This window comes from Procambarus clarkii, chromosome 18 (genome assembly GCF_040958095.1).
Source record: "Procambarus clarkii isolate CNS0578487 chromosome 18, FALCON_Pclarkii_2.0, whole genome shotgun sequence".
Taxonomy (NCBI): Eukaryota; Metazoa; Arthropoda; class Malacostraca; order Decapoda; family Cambaridae; genus Procambarus; species Procambarus clarkii.
In genome coordinates this window covers 43226465-43239638 of record NC_091167.1, presented here as the reverse complement: position 1 = coordinate 43239638, position 13174 = coordinate 43226465, and the positions used below count along the sequence as shown (strand labels likewise).

The 13174-nt window shown below is 45.1% G+C and overlaps 1 protein-coding gene across 1 annotated transcript in view; it reads left to right on the top strand.

The window, feature by feature from the left end:
• The window catches only part of Usp16-45 (ubiquitin specific protease 16/45), a 214554-nt gene that overhangs the window by 120537 nt on the left and 80843 nt on the right, over positions 1-13174 (top strand). The window contains 3 exon segments of the mRNA XM_069326551.1: positions 1086-1370; positions 5500-5622; positions 13076-13096. Coding sequence (XP_069182652.1) covers positions 1086-1370; positions 5500-5622; positions 13076-13096 — 429 coding nt within the window.

Below are 13174 nucleotides of genomic sequence, written 5' to 3'. Positions count from 1 at the left end.
TGAGCCCCGGAGGCTCCCTGGCAACCCTTCCTCCCACCGGTCGAAGTTTTTTTTGCGTTAGTTGAAGCTTAGCTTCTGAACTGATGCTAGGCAGCCGTCGCTCCCCTTTCCTTTCTCGGGGCGGGGAGGGTTGCCCGGACGATCGGCATGGCAGTAAAGTGTGATATTTGCTTGTTTCCTTGGGATTGTAGGGAGTTTCTACCTCTCTGTTTAGTTTTCTGTTTTAGTTTTTTACCATGTGGGGTTTGTTTTGTTATGCCTAACTTTCTGGGTGCCTAACCCCGATCGATGGCAAATAAGGAAAACCCCAACCACAAGGGGGTTTTCCAGGGCGATTGCTCCCTGAAACCTCTCTGAAGGGGCCAGGTTCTGGCTCATGGTCCCTGGTAGGTCTGAACGCTTTAGCTAATGTCCGGATCTAATATAACATACATTAGCCCGATAAGCTCCAGGAAGCCTCCGGGGCTTATCCAGAAAATATCGTTTCATTACATTCAACGTTGGTTTTTTGTGATTGGAAAATATCGTTTCATTACATTCAACGCTGGTTTTTTGTGATTTGAATGGAAAAATCCAGTTTACATTATTCCTTACTGGAAAAAATTATTTGGTACAGAACAGATACTCTAACGAGTTCTGGAACCAATTAAGTTTGAGTGCCAAAGTTCCACTGTAATTTAATTATTATTATTAATAATAATGTATAAACATGAATTTTGTGCCTCATATCCTTTGGGGCAGGATGGTAGCAGATGACATGTTTTCCTCACTGAGATTAGATGGTCACTGATTCCTTTCCAAATTTATCAGATCAAAGTCACTATATCACCAGAGACCTCTGATAGTGTCATCCCAACTGAACATTTGCAGGCTATATCATCAATGTTAAAGGTGTGTGTGTGGGCTTATGGGGCTTATGATTGTGTTTTGCAGAGGAATGGTTAAGAAATATTCTACATGATACCACACAAATGAAGGAAATTTCCTTGAGTAATAAGTCATCTAAGGGTTTAATAAATTAATATTGTACAACTGTATATCATTTGTGATTTAATTTGTCAGTTAACAAAATTTTATTTTTCCAGGGTTTATGCAACTTGGGAAACACCTGTTTCTTCAACTCAGTGATGCAGAGTCTTTCACAAACACATTTCCTAACACAACTGCTTGATGTGCAGTGCCAAAGTGGTCAGCACATGTTCCTTCCTGGGCGCCTAAAGTCTTCAGAATTATGTGTTGAAGGCAAAAGTAATGGAGAGGTACAGCTAAACAAATATATGTCAGAAAATGGCCAGGGCTTGAATAGTCAAAATGACAGTAGTCAAGACAAGAAAAATGATGGAGAGGATGTGGATGACGACTTAGAATTGGTAAGGTTTATTTGGGTATCTCTGGTGGGGATACTTTATGGTTTTGTCTGTTTTTCTGCTTTCTCAAAATTTCTTTTCTATGACTAGAAAGTGCATTGTCGTATTGATTATAACATTAAAATACTGGTACAAAAGTATTTGAGCATTGTAACCATGAAGCAACTATTTTTTTTCTGGTGGCTCTCCTCCTGCCCTTCCCTTGGTGGCTCTAGTGTAAACCACCTGGATAACTCTACACACAGCAGTGTTGGTTGGTAGCTTGGGTGCCGGTTAGCAGTACCCTGCCTGGGATTACTCTTAGCAGACCCATTCTAGGTGCCCTGGGAAACCCTGCAGGGCACTCTGGTTTGATGGATGCTGCCCATGAGTTCCCTTTGCCTTGTGCGAGTTTGAGCGTTGCTCTGTCCCCTTGCCTCAGGACGACACTCATTGTTTTTGCCTCTGCTGTCTATTGGGTCGGTGACACATTCGACCCTGAGTCCTGCGAGCTTTGTTGCTTGTTTGTGACTCAATTCACCCAGTCTACTGATGACATTATTCGGGTGCAGTCGGCTCGAGCGTTGCAGGATAGATTTAAGTTGTTGCAATGTGCTAGGTTGGTTGCTCACCCAGATGCCCCGAGACTGCCCCATTTTGCTTGTAGGGACTCGGACTTGGGGTGTTGGTCGCGTCAGCCTTGGTTCAGTCCATGCCCCCTTGTTTTTTCCCCTGCTGTGCTTCATTCGGTTCCCCTTTCCCCTGCTTCCAATGCCTAAGCATCTCAGGGCTTTGGGGTCGGAGCCGGGTTTAGTGGTTTCTGAGACTCTGGCGTTTTCGGGGGTTGCCCCTTCTGGGGTTGCGACGGAGGCATTCGAGTCTGTTCCTCCAGCTGTAGCTCTGGGGGTCTGACCAGTAGACCCACTCTCTTCCTGCTATTTTGGCTGCCCCGGCTTTGTTTTTGTGAGGCCTGGGCTTTGGAGGATGACTCGCCCCCGTGGCCTGACGTGGAGGTTCCCTGGGTTGGGGAGGAGCTGACTTGGGGGCCTTGGGCCCCGTTGGATCCCACCTGGGTTTTCCGACCCTCCGAGCGGGGTTTACTGTTACAAGGAGTGGGGTTTTCCTTTTCCCCCTCTGTATTCGAGTTGGATTAAGGCTTGGCTCCTCCCCGGGTTCGGTTCAGTGTCCCTGCGGGTTCTTCAGTTCCGTCCTTCCGGAGGTTTTCGGCTTCCCACGTCTCGCCTCGTATCGGCTCTACCTTCGTCCTTACCCACCCGTATTCTATATTTACTTCAACTTAGTACCAAGGGATCCCAGAGTTACTCTAGCCGAGTCCCACGCCACGTGGTCTTAGCCGGGATCTCCTTCTGCTGCCACCACCAGACCATTAACCAGATGTGTCAATTAATCGGGGTCTGGACCAATTAATTGATCATTAAAACCTTGGGGCTTGATCCCCAAATTACTTGGAAAAGGAGGGATGAATCTACGTTAAGTGTGGGAATTATAGAAAACAAAGGGATATATGATCTCTTAAACTTTGCTAGGCTTGCGGCCCAACTAAAACTCAGACTCATGGAGACCACGTGACAAGGACATGCAACATATTCATGGAAATAATAAAATACAGAGAACAAACTAATTATTTATTTATGCAAAATCTAAACAACAGCTAAATCAACTCGCTCTCTAACTTAACACTTCCTATTGAGGCATGAAATGAACTATTTACTTATACAAAAACGTAGCAACTATACTTTGTCAATGCGACCAGCTGATGCGACCGAGTCCACACTGTCTCTACCTCGCTCTCCTCACCACTGAGGCTAGAGGGGTATTCCTACGCCAGGTTTACTAGTTCACTAAGCAGGGTTTAAATTGAACAACTAACCTCTGTTGTACTGAACAACAGAGGAACTCTTATAAACTGATGGGAATCGTACAGGTATGTTAGGGAAAGGCTATTTCCAATTACAATATGGCTATTTGAACTTTGTGAATTACTAAATATGGAGGGCTTTGGTGACCCTTGACCCAGGGTCGTCAAGATTCATCCGCATCAGAAGCTAGTCCTCTCTTATTGACGTCACTGATGGTGACTTACTCATTATTCCTACAATTGAGAATACTCTTGATACTTGAACAGGTATATTATTGACTACAATTTGTATGAAAACTTGAATTCCTCTAAATTACTGAATTTTGTTAAATAATTCATTATACGTTGCTTTAAGACAAAGGCGATGGCTATTTTGTAATCTTATCTGCTAATCCTAGGAGAGATGACCTTTCTCTGCTTGAGTCAGGTCGAGTACCGTCTGACTCCAAACTTTCAAAACTCGGTCCCCCATGTCTGAGAATCCATACTGAATAATTCCCTACAACAAACCTAGTTTGTTACACTCTTCGCATCGGCGTGGTCGAGGGGTCTTCCAGTATATGTGGCGCCCTTCCCCAATCCCAAAACTGTCGGGAGCGACGCCTTTCGGCAGGACTGGTCAAGGTGGGGGTTCCTGTACCTCTTTCCTCTGGTTCAGCTGTTGCTCCCGATCTTGGCTCGCTTGGAGACTTACCAGGGGGCGAGTTGTCCTCTTGGCCCCATGGTGGTCGACCCAGCCATGGTTTCAGGCGCTGCTTGCCCAGTGTCTGAATCCGGAGTTTTTTCTGTGACTCCGCCTCTTTCAGAAGATCTGGTTCGCTCTTCTCCTCAAGTCTTTGTGTTTGGTATTTTTTACTTAAGTTTATCACCAGTTGTATGATGATCAGGTGGCTTCGTTGATGATGTCCCACCTGTGGGCTTCGTTGATGATGTCCCACCTGTGGGCTTTGTCTCGGCGGCAGTATGCTGTTTCCTGGTGGTCCTTCAGTTTCTTTTTGACTCTTCGTCGTTGTACTTCACTTTCGGTTTGGGTGATGTTGTCCTTTCTCTCATGGCTGTTCCAGGACCGTCGCCTCGTATTGTGCGGTGCTGGCGGAGCCGCTTCAGCTTGCTTTTGGTATTGATGTCACGTCTGCCTGTTTCGCAAGCTGTCTCGGGTGTTGTTTCACCATCGGTCTGCTCATGTGCTGCCTGAGCCGTTCTGGTCTTTGGACAGAGTGCTCTCCTACTCTCTTCTCCTCCTGGGTTTGTTGTGGCCCCTTTGGTTCAGGATTGTTTTTCGAAAGCTCTTTTCCTGTTGGCATTGACCTCTAGGGGTCAGGTCAGGGAGCTTTATGCTCTCCTCTGGTGCAGGGGTTTCTGCTCTTTCGGTCGTGGAGATAGATTTGTTTGTCTGCTGCCGTCTTCTTCTTTTCTGGTGAAGAATGAGACTTTCCGGAGGGGTCCTTGGGTTGTTGATGCTTGGTTGGTCAGGCTGGGGGTGCATCATGTTTTGTGTCCGGTTGCGGCCCTCCGTTGTTATTTGTGCACCACGGCTTCTGTGTCCAGGGACGCACTTTGGTTTGATCCAGTTTCCCTTCTTCCCTGTTTGTGGGTATGGGTCTCTCTGGTTGTCCGCAGGGTTATTAAGTCTAGCCAGCCTGCGGTCTATCCCCATGCCCATGACGTTCGTAAGTTCGCTGCTCTTGCGGCCATTTTTGGGAACATGTCCAGGGCTGACATTCGAGCACAGGGTTTTCCCTGTCGAACATGTTCCTGGCTGCACGCTGCCTCGTGAACGTTCCTGGGCCTAGTTGAGCCTGTGTCCCTTTGGGTCGGCGGCTGCAGCCTTTCTCGACTTCAAGTTGAGGTGTGGAGCACTGATTGCCTTCCGGGTAAGTCCCCTTTTTTCCTTAGTATTTGGTTTTGTAGCTTCGGGGAGCCATAGGCTCTTCCCCTAGGAAGCCAACGTTGAACGTAATGAAACGCCATTTTCTGGGTGAGTCCTGGAGGCTCCCTGGCAACCCTCCCTTGTCTGGTTGGCAGTTTTCACAAATTTCGATATCCAGCCTCAGAACTGAAGGTGTGGATCGCCGGTGCAAAGGTCTGGGGCTTCCCCTTCCCCCTCCTGGGGAAGAAGAAGGGGAAGACACATTTCATTACATTTAATGCTGGGTTTTTAAAATAATTTTTGCTGTTGTGAGTGAATCCTTAAACATTGACTTGTGTTTTGTCATATTTACACTTAAATCCATTATGGCTGATATGTTACTATATTTATTTACATTTTTTCAGAAACCTCTTGATCTCATTCTTCGTGAAGGTGGGGCGTTGACCCTCGCTACGGCAGCTTTCCTCAAGGATATGCATTCTATTGGCAAAAATCCGTCACTAAATCCAGGACATTTGTTTGGCCAGGTTGGTGGTGGCATGAAGAAATACAGCTTGTTAATGATATTATGTAACAGCATTGTTCTTGTATTTTGGTGTGTACGTAGTTATGATATTTTTATCAGTACATACATAAAATGTTCTATAATCTATGTGCACTTCAAGGCCTAATTTCACAAAAGTACTTATGGTAGGTAGAGTTAAAGCAGGTGTTTCCCATATGATCGTAAATGTTAAGAGAGGGTCTCATGGACTAAAGGTGAATTTCCTTGACTCAAACTTGAGGGACCAGGCTTCAGTTTCCTGCCAGAACATTTATTCCAAAACAGGGCAGCAAATATAGAAAGCAAAACTAGTAGAAATTATGAGCAGACCAAAGAACAAAAGACAAAAAAATGTAATGAATATAGGAAGAGGCCAAACCTACAAACAAGCGAGAGACAACTACACAACAGTTAGAAGAGAGGCAGAAAGAAACTTTGAGAAGGAAATAGCAATTGAAATTGAAATTGAAATTGAAATAAGTTTATTGAGGTAAAATACACACAAAGGGATGAGGTAGCTCAAGCTATTCTCACCCCGTTCAGTACAACGTGTTAATATATACATATACACACATCACAAATAAACATATTACCAAACATTCTGAGAGGTAAACATATACATTTCCTCCCTCACAAGTAGTATGGTATCAGACGTACACACAAATACTTTTATGACCTAGACAATTTGCAAGACACCTGCAGATAATTCAACAAAATATTACAATCTTGGTGCAAAATTCTTATATCTCTCAAGAATATCATCAACCTTTCCGTTGTGACACATCCAGGCTATTTGTTCAGGAACAGTCCTTATCTCAGTGTTTCTATATACACTAATCAACGGACAATCAAGAATATAATGGGCAAGGGTGTGAGACCTTAACATACCACATAGTTTACACTTCGTGTCATTACCATGAACATCTATCCCATATTCCCAGTAATATTTGTACCCAAGCCTGAGCCGCATGTACACAGAGTCACTCCAAGCATTTCTCCTTTTACCATAAGTGAAATGGGTGTTTTGACTCACATACATGTAGTGTTGCATGGTTTGACTACTCTCATACATTATCTCTCTCCTCTCCACTCCCGCCTGTGCCTGAATATTTCTGATTTTGCTTCTTATTTGTCTCATTGTGAATTCACATTCGATGTCAACTTGTGGTTTTGATGTGGCACGTTTGGCCAAGTCATCCGCCACCTCGTTAAGCACTATTCCAACATGAGATGGAATCCACATGAATTTCACACTATAACCTTTCAGCTGTATCTCAGTTATTCTTCTCTTACAGTCCTCCACTATAGACATGAAGACTGGGTTTCTACTGTTTAAGGACTCCAGTGCTCCTCGGCTATCGACAAATACAAAAACATTTTTGTCGTCATGACGTACTTCCTCCAAACACGCCAGAATGGCCTGCAGTTCAGCTTGTGTGGATGATATATAATTACTAAGCCGGAGTTCAATTATCCTGTCCACAGTCCCAAACTCCGTATAATCCCTTATTAGGACACCACACCCTGCCCTGCCATCCTCCGCCACCGACCCGTCGCAATATACATGTAAACTGTTGCCTCTTGGTAACCGAGATATCATGCTTCCATACAAACACCGTAATTGTCCCGGTTCATGATGAATCTTTTTCACCTTGAGGGGTACAATTTCGACGTCTATTTTCTGTACTTTCCAGGGAGCAGACATATTACACTTTCGAGAGGGTTTACAGCAGTCAAGTACGTCGTATTCCCTGAGGTCATGAGCTAATCCTCTCGTATAGCGAGTCTCCCTCAGTTTCCTGGAAGTGTGTACGTCACTCAAGCAGGTCTGAACGCTCTCAAACAGCTTATCCCCTCCTTTTCTCCGCATGAAACGAATAGATACTCTAGTGTTAATGTCACGGACTCTATCACACACACTCTGTAAATTTAATTCCATTCTCATTATTTCAATCATTGCATTTCTTTGACATCCAAGAATAATCCTCATAGCCTCGTTCTGTATCAGCTCTATTTTTTGAATTCTGCCTTGGCCTGTGTAAGACAATACGGGTGCTGCGTAGTCTATCAGGGATCGAACAGTGCTTATGTATAACATCCGCAAGATAGGTACCCCAACACCTTTACCAGAAAAAGCCAGTGCTTTTAGAGGATGCAGACGGGCTTTACATAAGGTGCTGATATGATTTATTTCAGCATTTTTACTCTCACATGTGTATCCAACATACATGCCCAGATACTTGTACTTCTGTACACGGCTCAGTTCCACACCATTTAGAGTAAGTGTTATATTTCTTCGTTTCCTATACTCGTATTTGGTTTTATCTGCATTTATAACTAAGCCTAACTTGTGACAGGTTGTACCAAGTATGTTAAGAGCATCTTGAATTTTGTTCCCAGAAGTGCCTTGTATAAGAATGTCATCAGCATATATGATCGTCGTGACCCCTGGAGGATACATCTCTGATGCTAATCTGTTCATTAATACATTGAATAAGGTGGGACTTAATACTCCCCCTTGTGGGGTACCTAACTGAAACCTCCGTTCCTCAGACATGTATCCCTGGTAATACACCTGACCTTTTCTGCCTTGCAGGTAATCCCTTATCCAGTGTAGCAATCTCCCTGTTATTCCCAGATTGGCTAATTCGTATAAGATTACTTCCCCATTGGCTTTATCAAACGCTCCTTGTAGATCAACAAAAACTCTACAATTGTCATCCACATTAGACAAACACTTTAAGAGACAATCCGCAGTACTTTTGCCTTTGATAAAACCAAAGAGATTATTGGACATGTTATCACCTACAAGGTAGAGTAGCCTATTTAACAAAATCCTTTCCATCATTTTACAAAAGCAGGATATTAAGGAGACAGGTCTGTAGCCTCCGTTTGACTTAGGGATAGGAATGATGACAGCCTCTTTCCATTTTCTTGGTAACTTTCCCTCTCTATAACTCATATTAAACAAATCAAGTAAGGGATTAGGTTTCATACCGGCTAAATAATTAAGTATGTCATACGTTACTCCATCTTTTCCCGGAGCAGTGGAGCTGCCACTTTTTATAGCATCCAGTAGCTCATCGTGGGTTATCTCAGTGCATGCTATAGATCTTGTATTTAAGGCACATAAAGTTACTCCATTTCTAATATTTTCCCATGACTCAATGGTGACTCTCGTGTCTGCAGGTAAGGACTCCATACCAGCAGAAATAGCAAAGAAATGTAAAACAGAATCTAGCCTATTCTATAAATTCATAAAAAAAATGCATTGAACACAAAATCCAAAGACTACAAATGGAAGACAGATTCACAGAGACTGAAACGGAAATGTGTGAAACACTAAATGAACAGTTCCAAAGTGTGTTTGTGCAGGATGCGATCTCAAACAACCCAGCCTCAATACTGACTTTCAAATATAAATTAGAGTATACAGACGTGTCTAGCATCTCGTTTTGTGCGGTGCTGGCGGAGCCGCTCCGGCCTGCTTTTGGCCCTGAAATGTTTCAGACCTTGGGTCTGGGGCAGGGTTTAGCTCAGAATGTGGCTTGTGTTGCTCTAGGGATTTCCCCATGTGATTCGGGTGTGGCAGCAGTTGAGCCTCTCGGTCTCACTGCGGCATTTGGGTTTTCCTGCTATCCGGCCACTTCTCTCGATGTTTTTCCTTTGGACTTTAGCTGTCTGTTCCGAGTGGTGTGCGTGGATGATGGCTCTTCCCTAGGACTCCTAGGTTGCTGTTTTGTGGGCGTGGGAGGAGTCTGAATTGGGGCTGTGGGTATCTATTGATCCTTCATGGTTTCTTGTATCTTCCACAGAGGGTCTTCAGTTACAGGGCATGGAGTTTAGATCTTCTTCCTCCTATTGGGTATATTACAAGGTTCCAGAGTCATCCTGGATATGAGACAATCCTTTGTTTTCTCTTGAATCCTGGCATGGTTTTTGCCAGACCAGGAGACTATACCACAAGACATGGTTTTGTCTTGTGCCCCTCACTCACTTGAGTGGCACAAGGTGAGCGAGCATGTTTCAGTTGTTTTTGGGGACTTTAATTTTGAGGCCCCTTAATGCTTATCTGTTTATCTGGGATTTTGGAGCTCTCTCCAAAAAATTGTGCAGCTCCATGCACAAGTTCTTCTATTGTTGCTGTCGGTTGTGGTGGATGACTTGTATGCCCGTCAGTACTTGGGCTGTCATGCAGTTTCTTAGTCTCCTTGATCTGCATTCGGATTGGCTTACAGAGGATATCGGAGAAATTGGGAGTAGACCTCATGTGGGGGTTTTGGCATCAGTCATGGCATCCGTGGCGGCTCTCCCTCTCCTTATGTGTCAGCAGAGCCTGCTGACACATAAGCTGGCACTTTTTCTAGATTTGGCCTGGGCCCTTGCTTTTCTTTCTGCCTCTCCTTTCTCTCCATTCCTCTTTCCAGAGGATGCAGTGGCATGCTCTGGAATGCCACAAAAGAGTCTAAAGTTTTGTCTTCTGCTACTACCTCTTGTTGGAAGCAGTGGCAGAAGGACCATCTTTGTCTTTAGCAGGGTCATTCTTGTTGAGTGCTGGTTAAGCAGTCAGCAAGTCAGACTGCTTAGTCTGACTTGCAGACTAAGTCAGGTCGACAAGTCTGGTTGCCACTGTGGTCGCTCTGTTCACAAGGCAGTCTCAGGTTCCACATTGGTCCAGTTGCTATTGATGCAGTTGATGGGGGTGGTGGGGGGCAGCTAGTCTGGTTTGCCGATGCTTGGTTCTATGATTTGTGGGGTTTTCGGGGCATCTCTGTCAGTCTTTGGTGGCGTTGGTCAGTCAAGCCTCCTTTCAAGTGCTTGGGGTCTGTCCTGGCAAGCTTCCTCCACACGTCTTTGTCAGATCATTTTCGGTTGGGTGGCTTTGGGGGCGGTTGAAACGATCATGTCACTTTGGTTGGTTGCCACTGGGTGCAGGCTCTGTTGACCCTGTGTCAACTGCTGTGTCGCCAGCTTCCTCTTCTGGCTTTTCAGGGGGTATGATCCCCTGAGGCCTTCCTCGCTCAATGTCTTCACAGATGCCTTTGCTCGCCTTTAGCTGGGGTTTTGTAACCAGCAATCACCTGGCTGGTCAGGGGCATTGATCTTTCCTCCTCTGTCGGGAACCCAGCACAGTGTGGAAGTTTGTGGCCATGTGTCAGGTGCTGTGGAGGATTTGGATTCCACAGGCTCTGTAATCTCCAGCTCCATTTTGACTGTTTCCCTATGGTTCATTGTCTGAACTAGGGAGATCTCTTCAGTCCCTGCCTTTTTGGAGCTGGACCCTGTGTGTAGCTCTTCTTTTGGGTTCTCGGGTTTTGGCTCTTTGTGCCATCCATATTCTGGGAGTGTCCAACGACCTGTCCCAGTTCCGTCCCATCTCCATGGAGTGGACCATCAATGCCTTTTCCTTCCTGTAGCTTTATGGGATGTTCTGGCGGCCAAACATGAACCGCTTCATGTTATCTTAGTCTCGGCATCTTCCCCCTTTATGTGGCGCCATTCCCCAATTATGAGGCCCTCTTTGTGCTGGACTGGTCTTTGTACTGGACTGGTCTTTGTGCTGGACTGGTCTTTGTGCTGGACTGATCTGTGCTGGACTGGTCTTTGTGCTGGACTGGTCTTTGTGCTGGACTGTCTCTTTGTGCTGGATTGATCTTAGTGCTGGACTGGTCTTTGTGCTGGATTGATCTTTGTGCTGGACTGGTCTTTGTGCTGGACTGGTCTTTGTGCTGGACTGGTCTTTGTGCTTGATTGATCTTTGTGCTGGACTGGTCTTTGTGCTGGACTGGTCTTTGTGCTGGATTGATCTTTGTGCTGTACTGGTCTTTGTGCTGGACTGGTCTTTGTGCTAGACTGGTCTTTGTGCTGGACTGGTCTTTGTGCTAGACTGGTCTTTGTGCTGGACTGGTCTTTGTGCTGGACTGGTCTTTGTGCTGGACTGGTCTTTGTGCTAGACTGGTCTTTGTGCTGGACTGGTCTTTGTGCTAGACTGGTCTTTGTGCTGGACTGGTCTTTGTGCTAGACTGGTCTTTGTGCTAGACTGGTCTTTGTGCTGGACTGGTCTTTGTGCTAGACTGGTCTTTGTGCTGGACTGGTCTTTGTGCTGGACTGTCTCTTTGTGCTGGATTGATCTTTGTGCTGGACTGGTCTTTGTGCTGGATTGATCTTTGTGCTGGACTGGTCTTTGTGCTGGACTGGTCTTTGTGCTTGATTGATCTTTGTGCTGGACTGGTCTTTGTGCTGGATTGATCTTTGTGCTGGACTGGTCTTTGTGCTGGACTGGTCTTTGTGCTGGACTGGTCTTTGTGCTGGACTGGTCTTTGTGCTGGACTGATCTGTGCTGGACTGGTCTTTGTGCTGGACTGGTCTTTGTGCTGGACTGTCTCTTTGTGCTGGATTGATCTTTGTGCTGGACTGGTCTTTGTGCTGGACTGGTCTTTGTGCTGGACTGGTCTTTGTGCTGGACTGGTCTTTGTGCTGGATTGATCTTTGTGCTGTACTGGTCTTTGTGCTGTACTGGTCTTTGTGCTGTACTGGTCTTTGTGCTGGACTGGTCTTTGTGCTAGACTGGTATTTCTGCTGGATCACCATTTTGTCTTCTTTACAAAATTAGTCATCTCCACATGTTCTGTCGTCTCTCTCTGATTATCTTGTCTAATATTTTACATGGAATGCATACACATCCACAAGTCTGGGATTATCCCGGACGTAGGTTCCAACCCTCATCACGACCCTTGTGGATTTGTTCATGGAATGCATGTCAGTGATACTAATCTGTAACTGGAAGCCTCATGATATTTTTTGGTCTTGTAGATTTCTGAAAGCTCATAACACACTAACTAGTTAGTGGGTTGCATAATATCTGTGCTGCCTCTCGCATTAGCCATGGCAAAATCTGATACAGTCCTCTCGTTTCTATATGACGAATTTTGCTGGTTGTTTCTCTGCTTTCGCACTTTTACTTGGTACTGTACCTTGCCTTACCTTGAGGTGCTTCCGGGGCTTAGCGTCCCCGCGGCCCGGTCGTCGACCAGGCCTCCTGGTTGCTGGACTGATCAACCAGGCTGTTGGACGCGGCTGCTCGCAGCCTGACGTATGAGTCACAGCCTGGTTGATCAGGTATCCTTTGGAGGTGCTTTCCAGTAAGCACCTGTAACCCAAACTGCGTGCAGACCACGTGTTGAGTATAATTTTGCTCTGATTTTATTGTAACTACCCATCAATTCAAAACTTCTCTATTTGGACTAGTGAGCATATAATGTATTTGTTCACATTTCTATTATATCTTTTGTGTGTTTTTTTTCTTTATTTAACATTGTTCTTTTTAAATGTTTCATGGTAATGTTAAATATGCACTGTGTATCATTCAGTGGAGTAGGTCCTTTATTTAAGCCTAGTTTCTGTTAACCCGAGCATTTCTTTTGTTTTTTTGGCAGTTGCACGGGATGGATTCGTCAGTAAGTGTTGTCATTTGTGTAATTTTTTCTAGGCGACATTATTTAAATAAAGGAAAGGGTTTTAATTGTAAGTTCTAA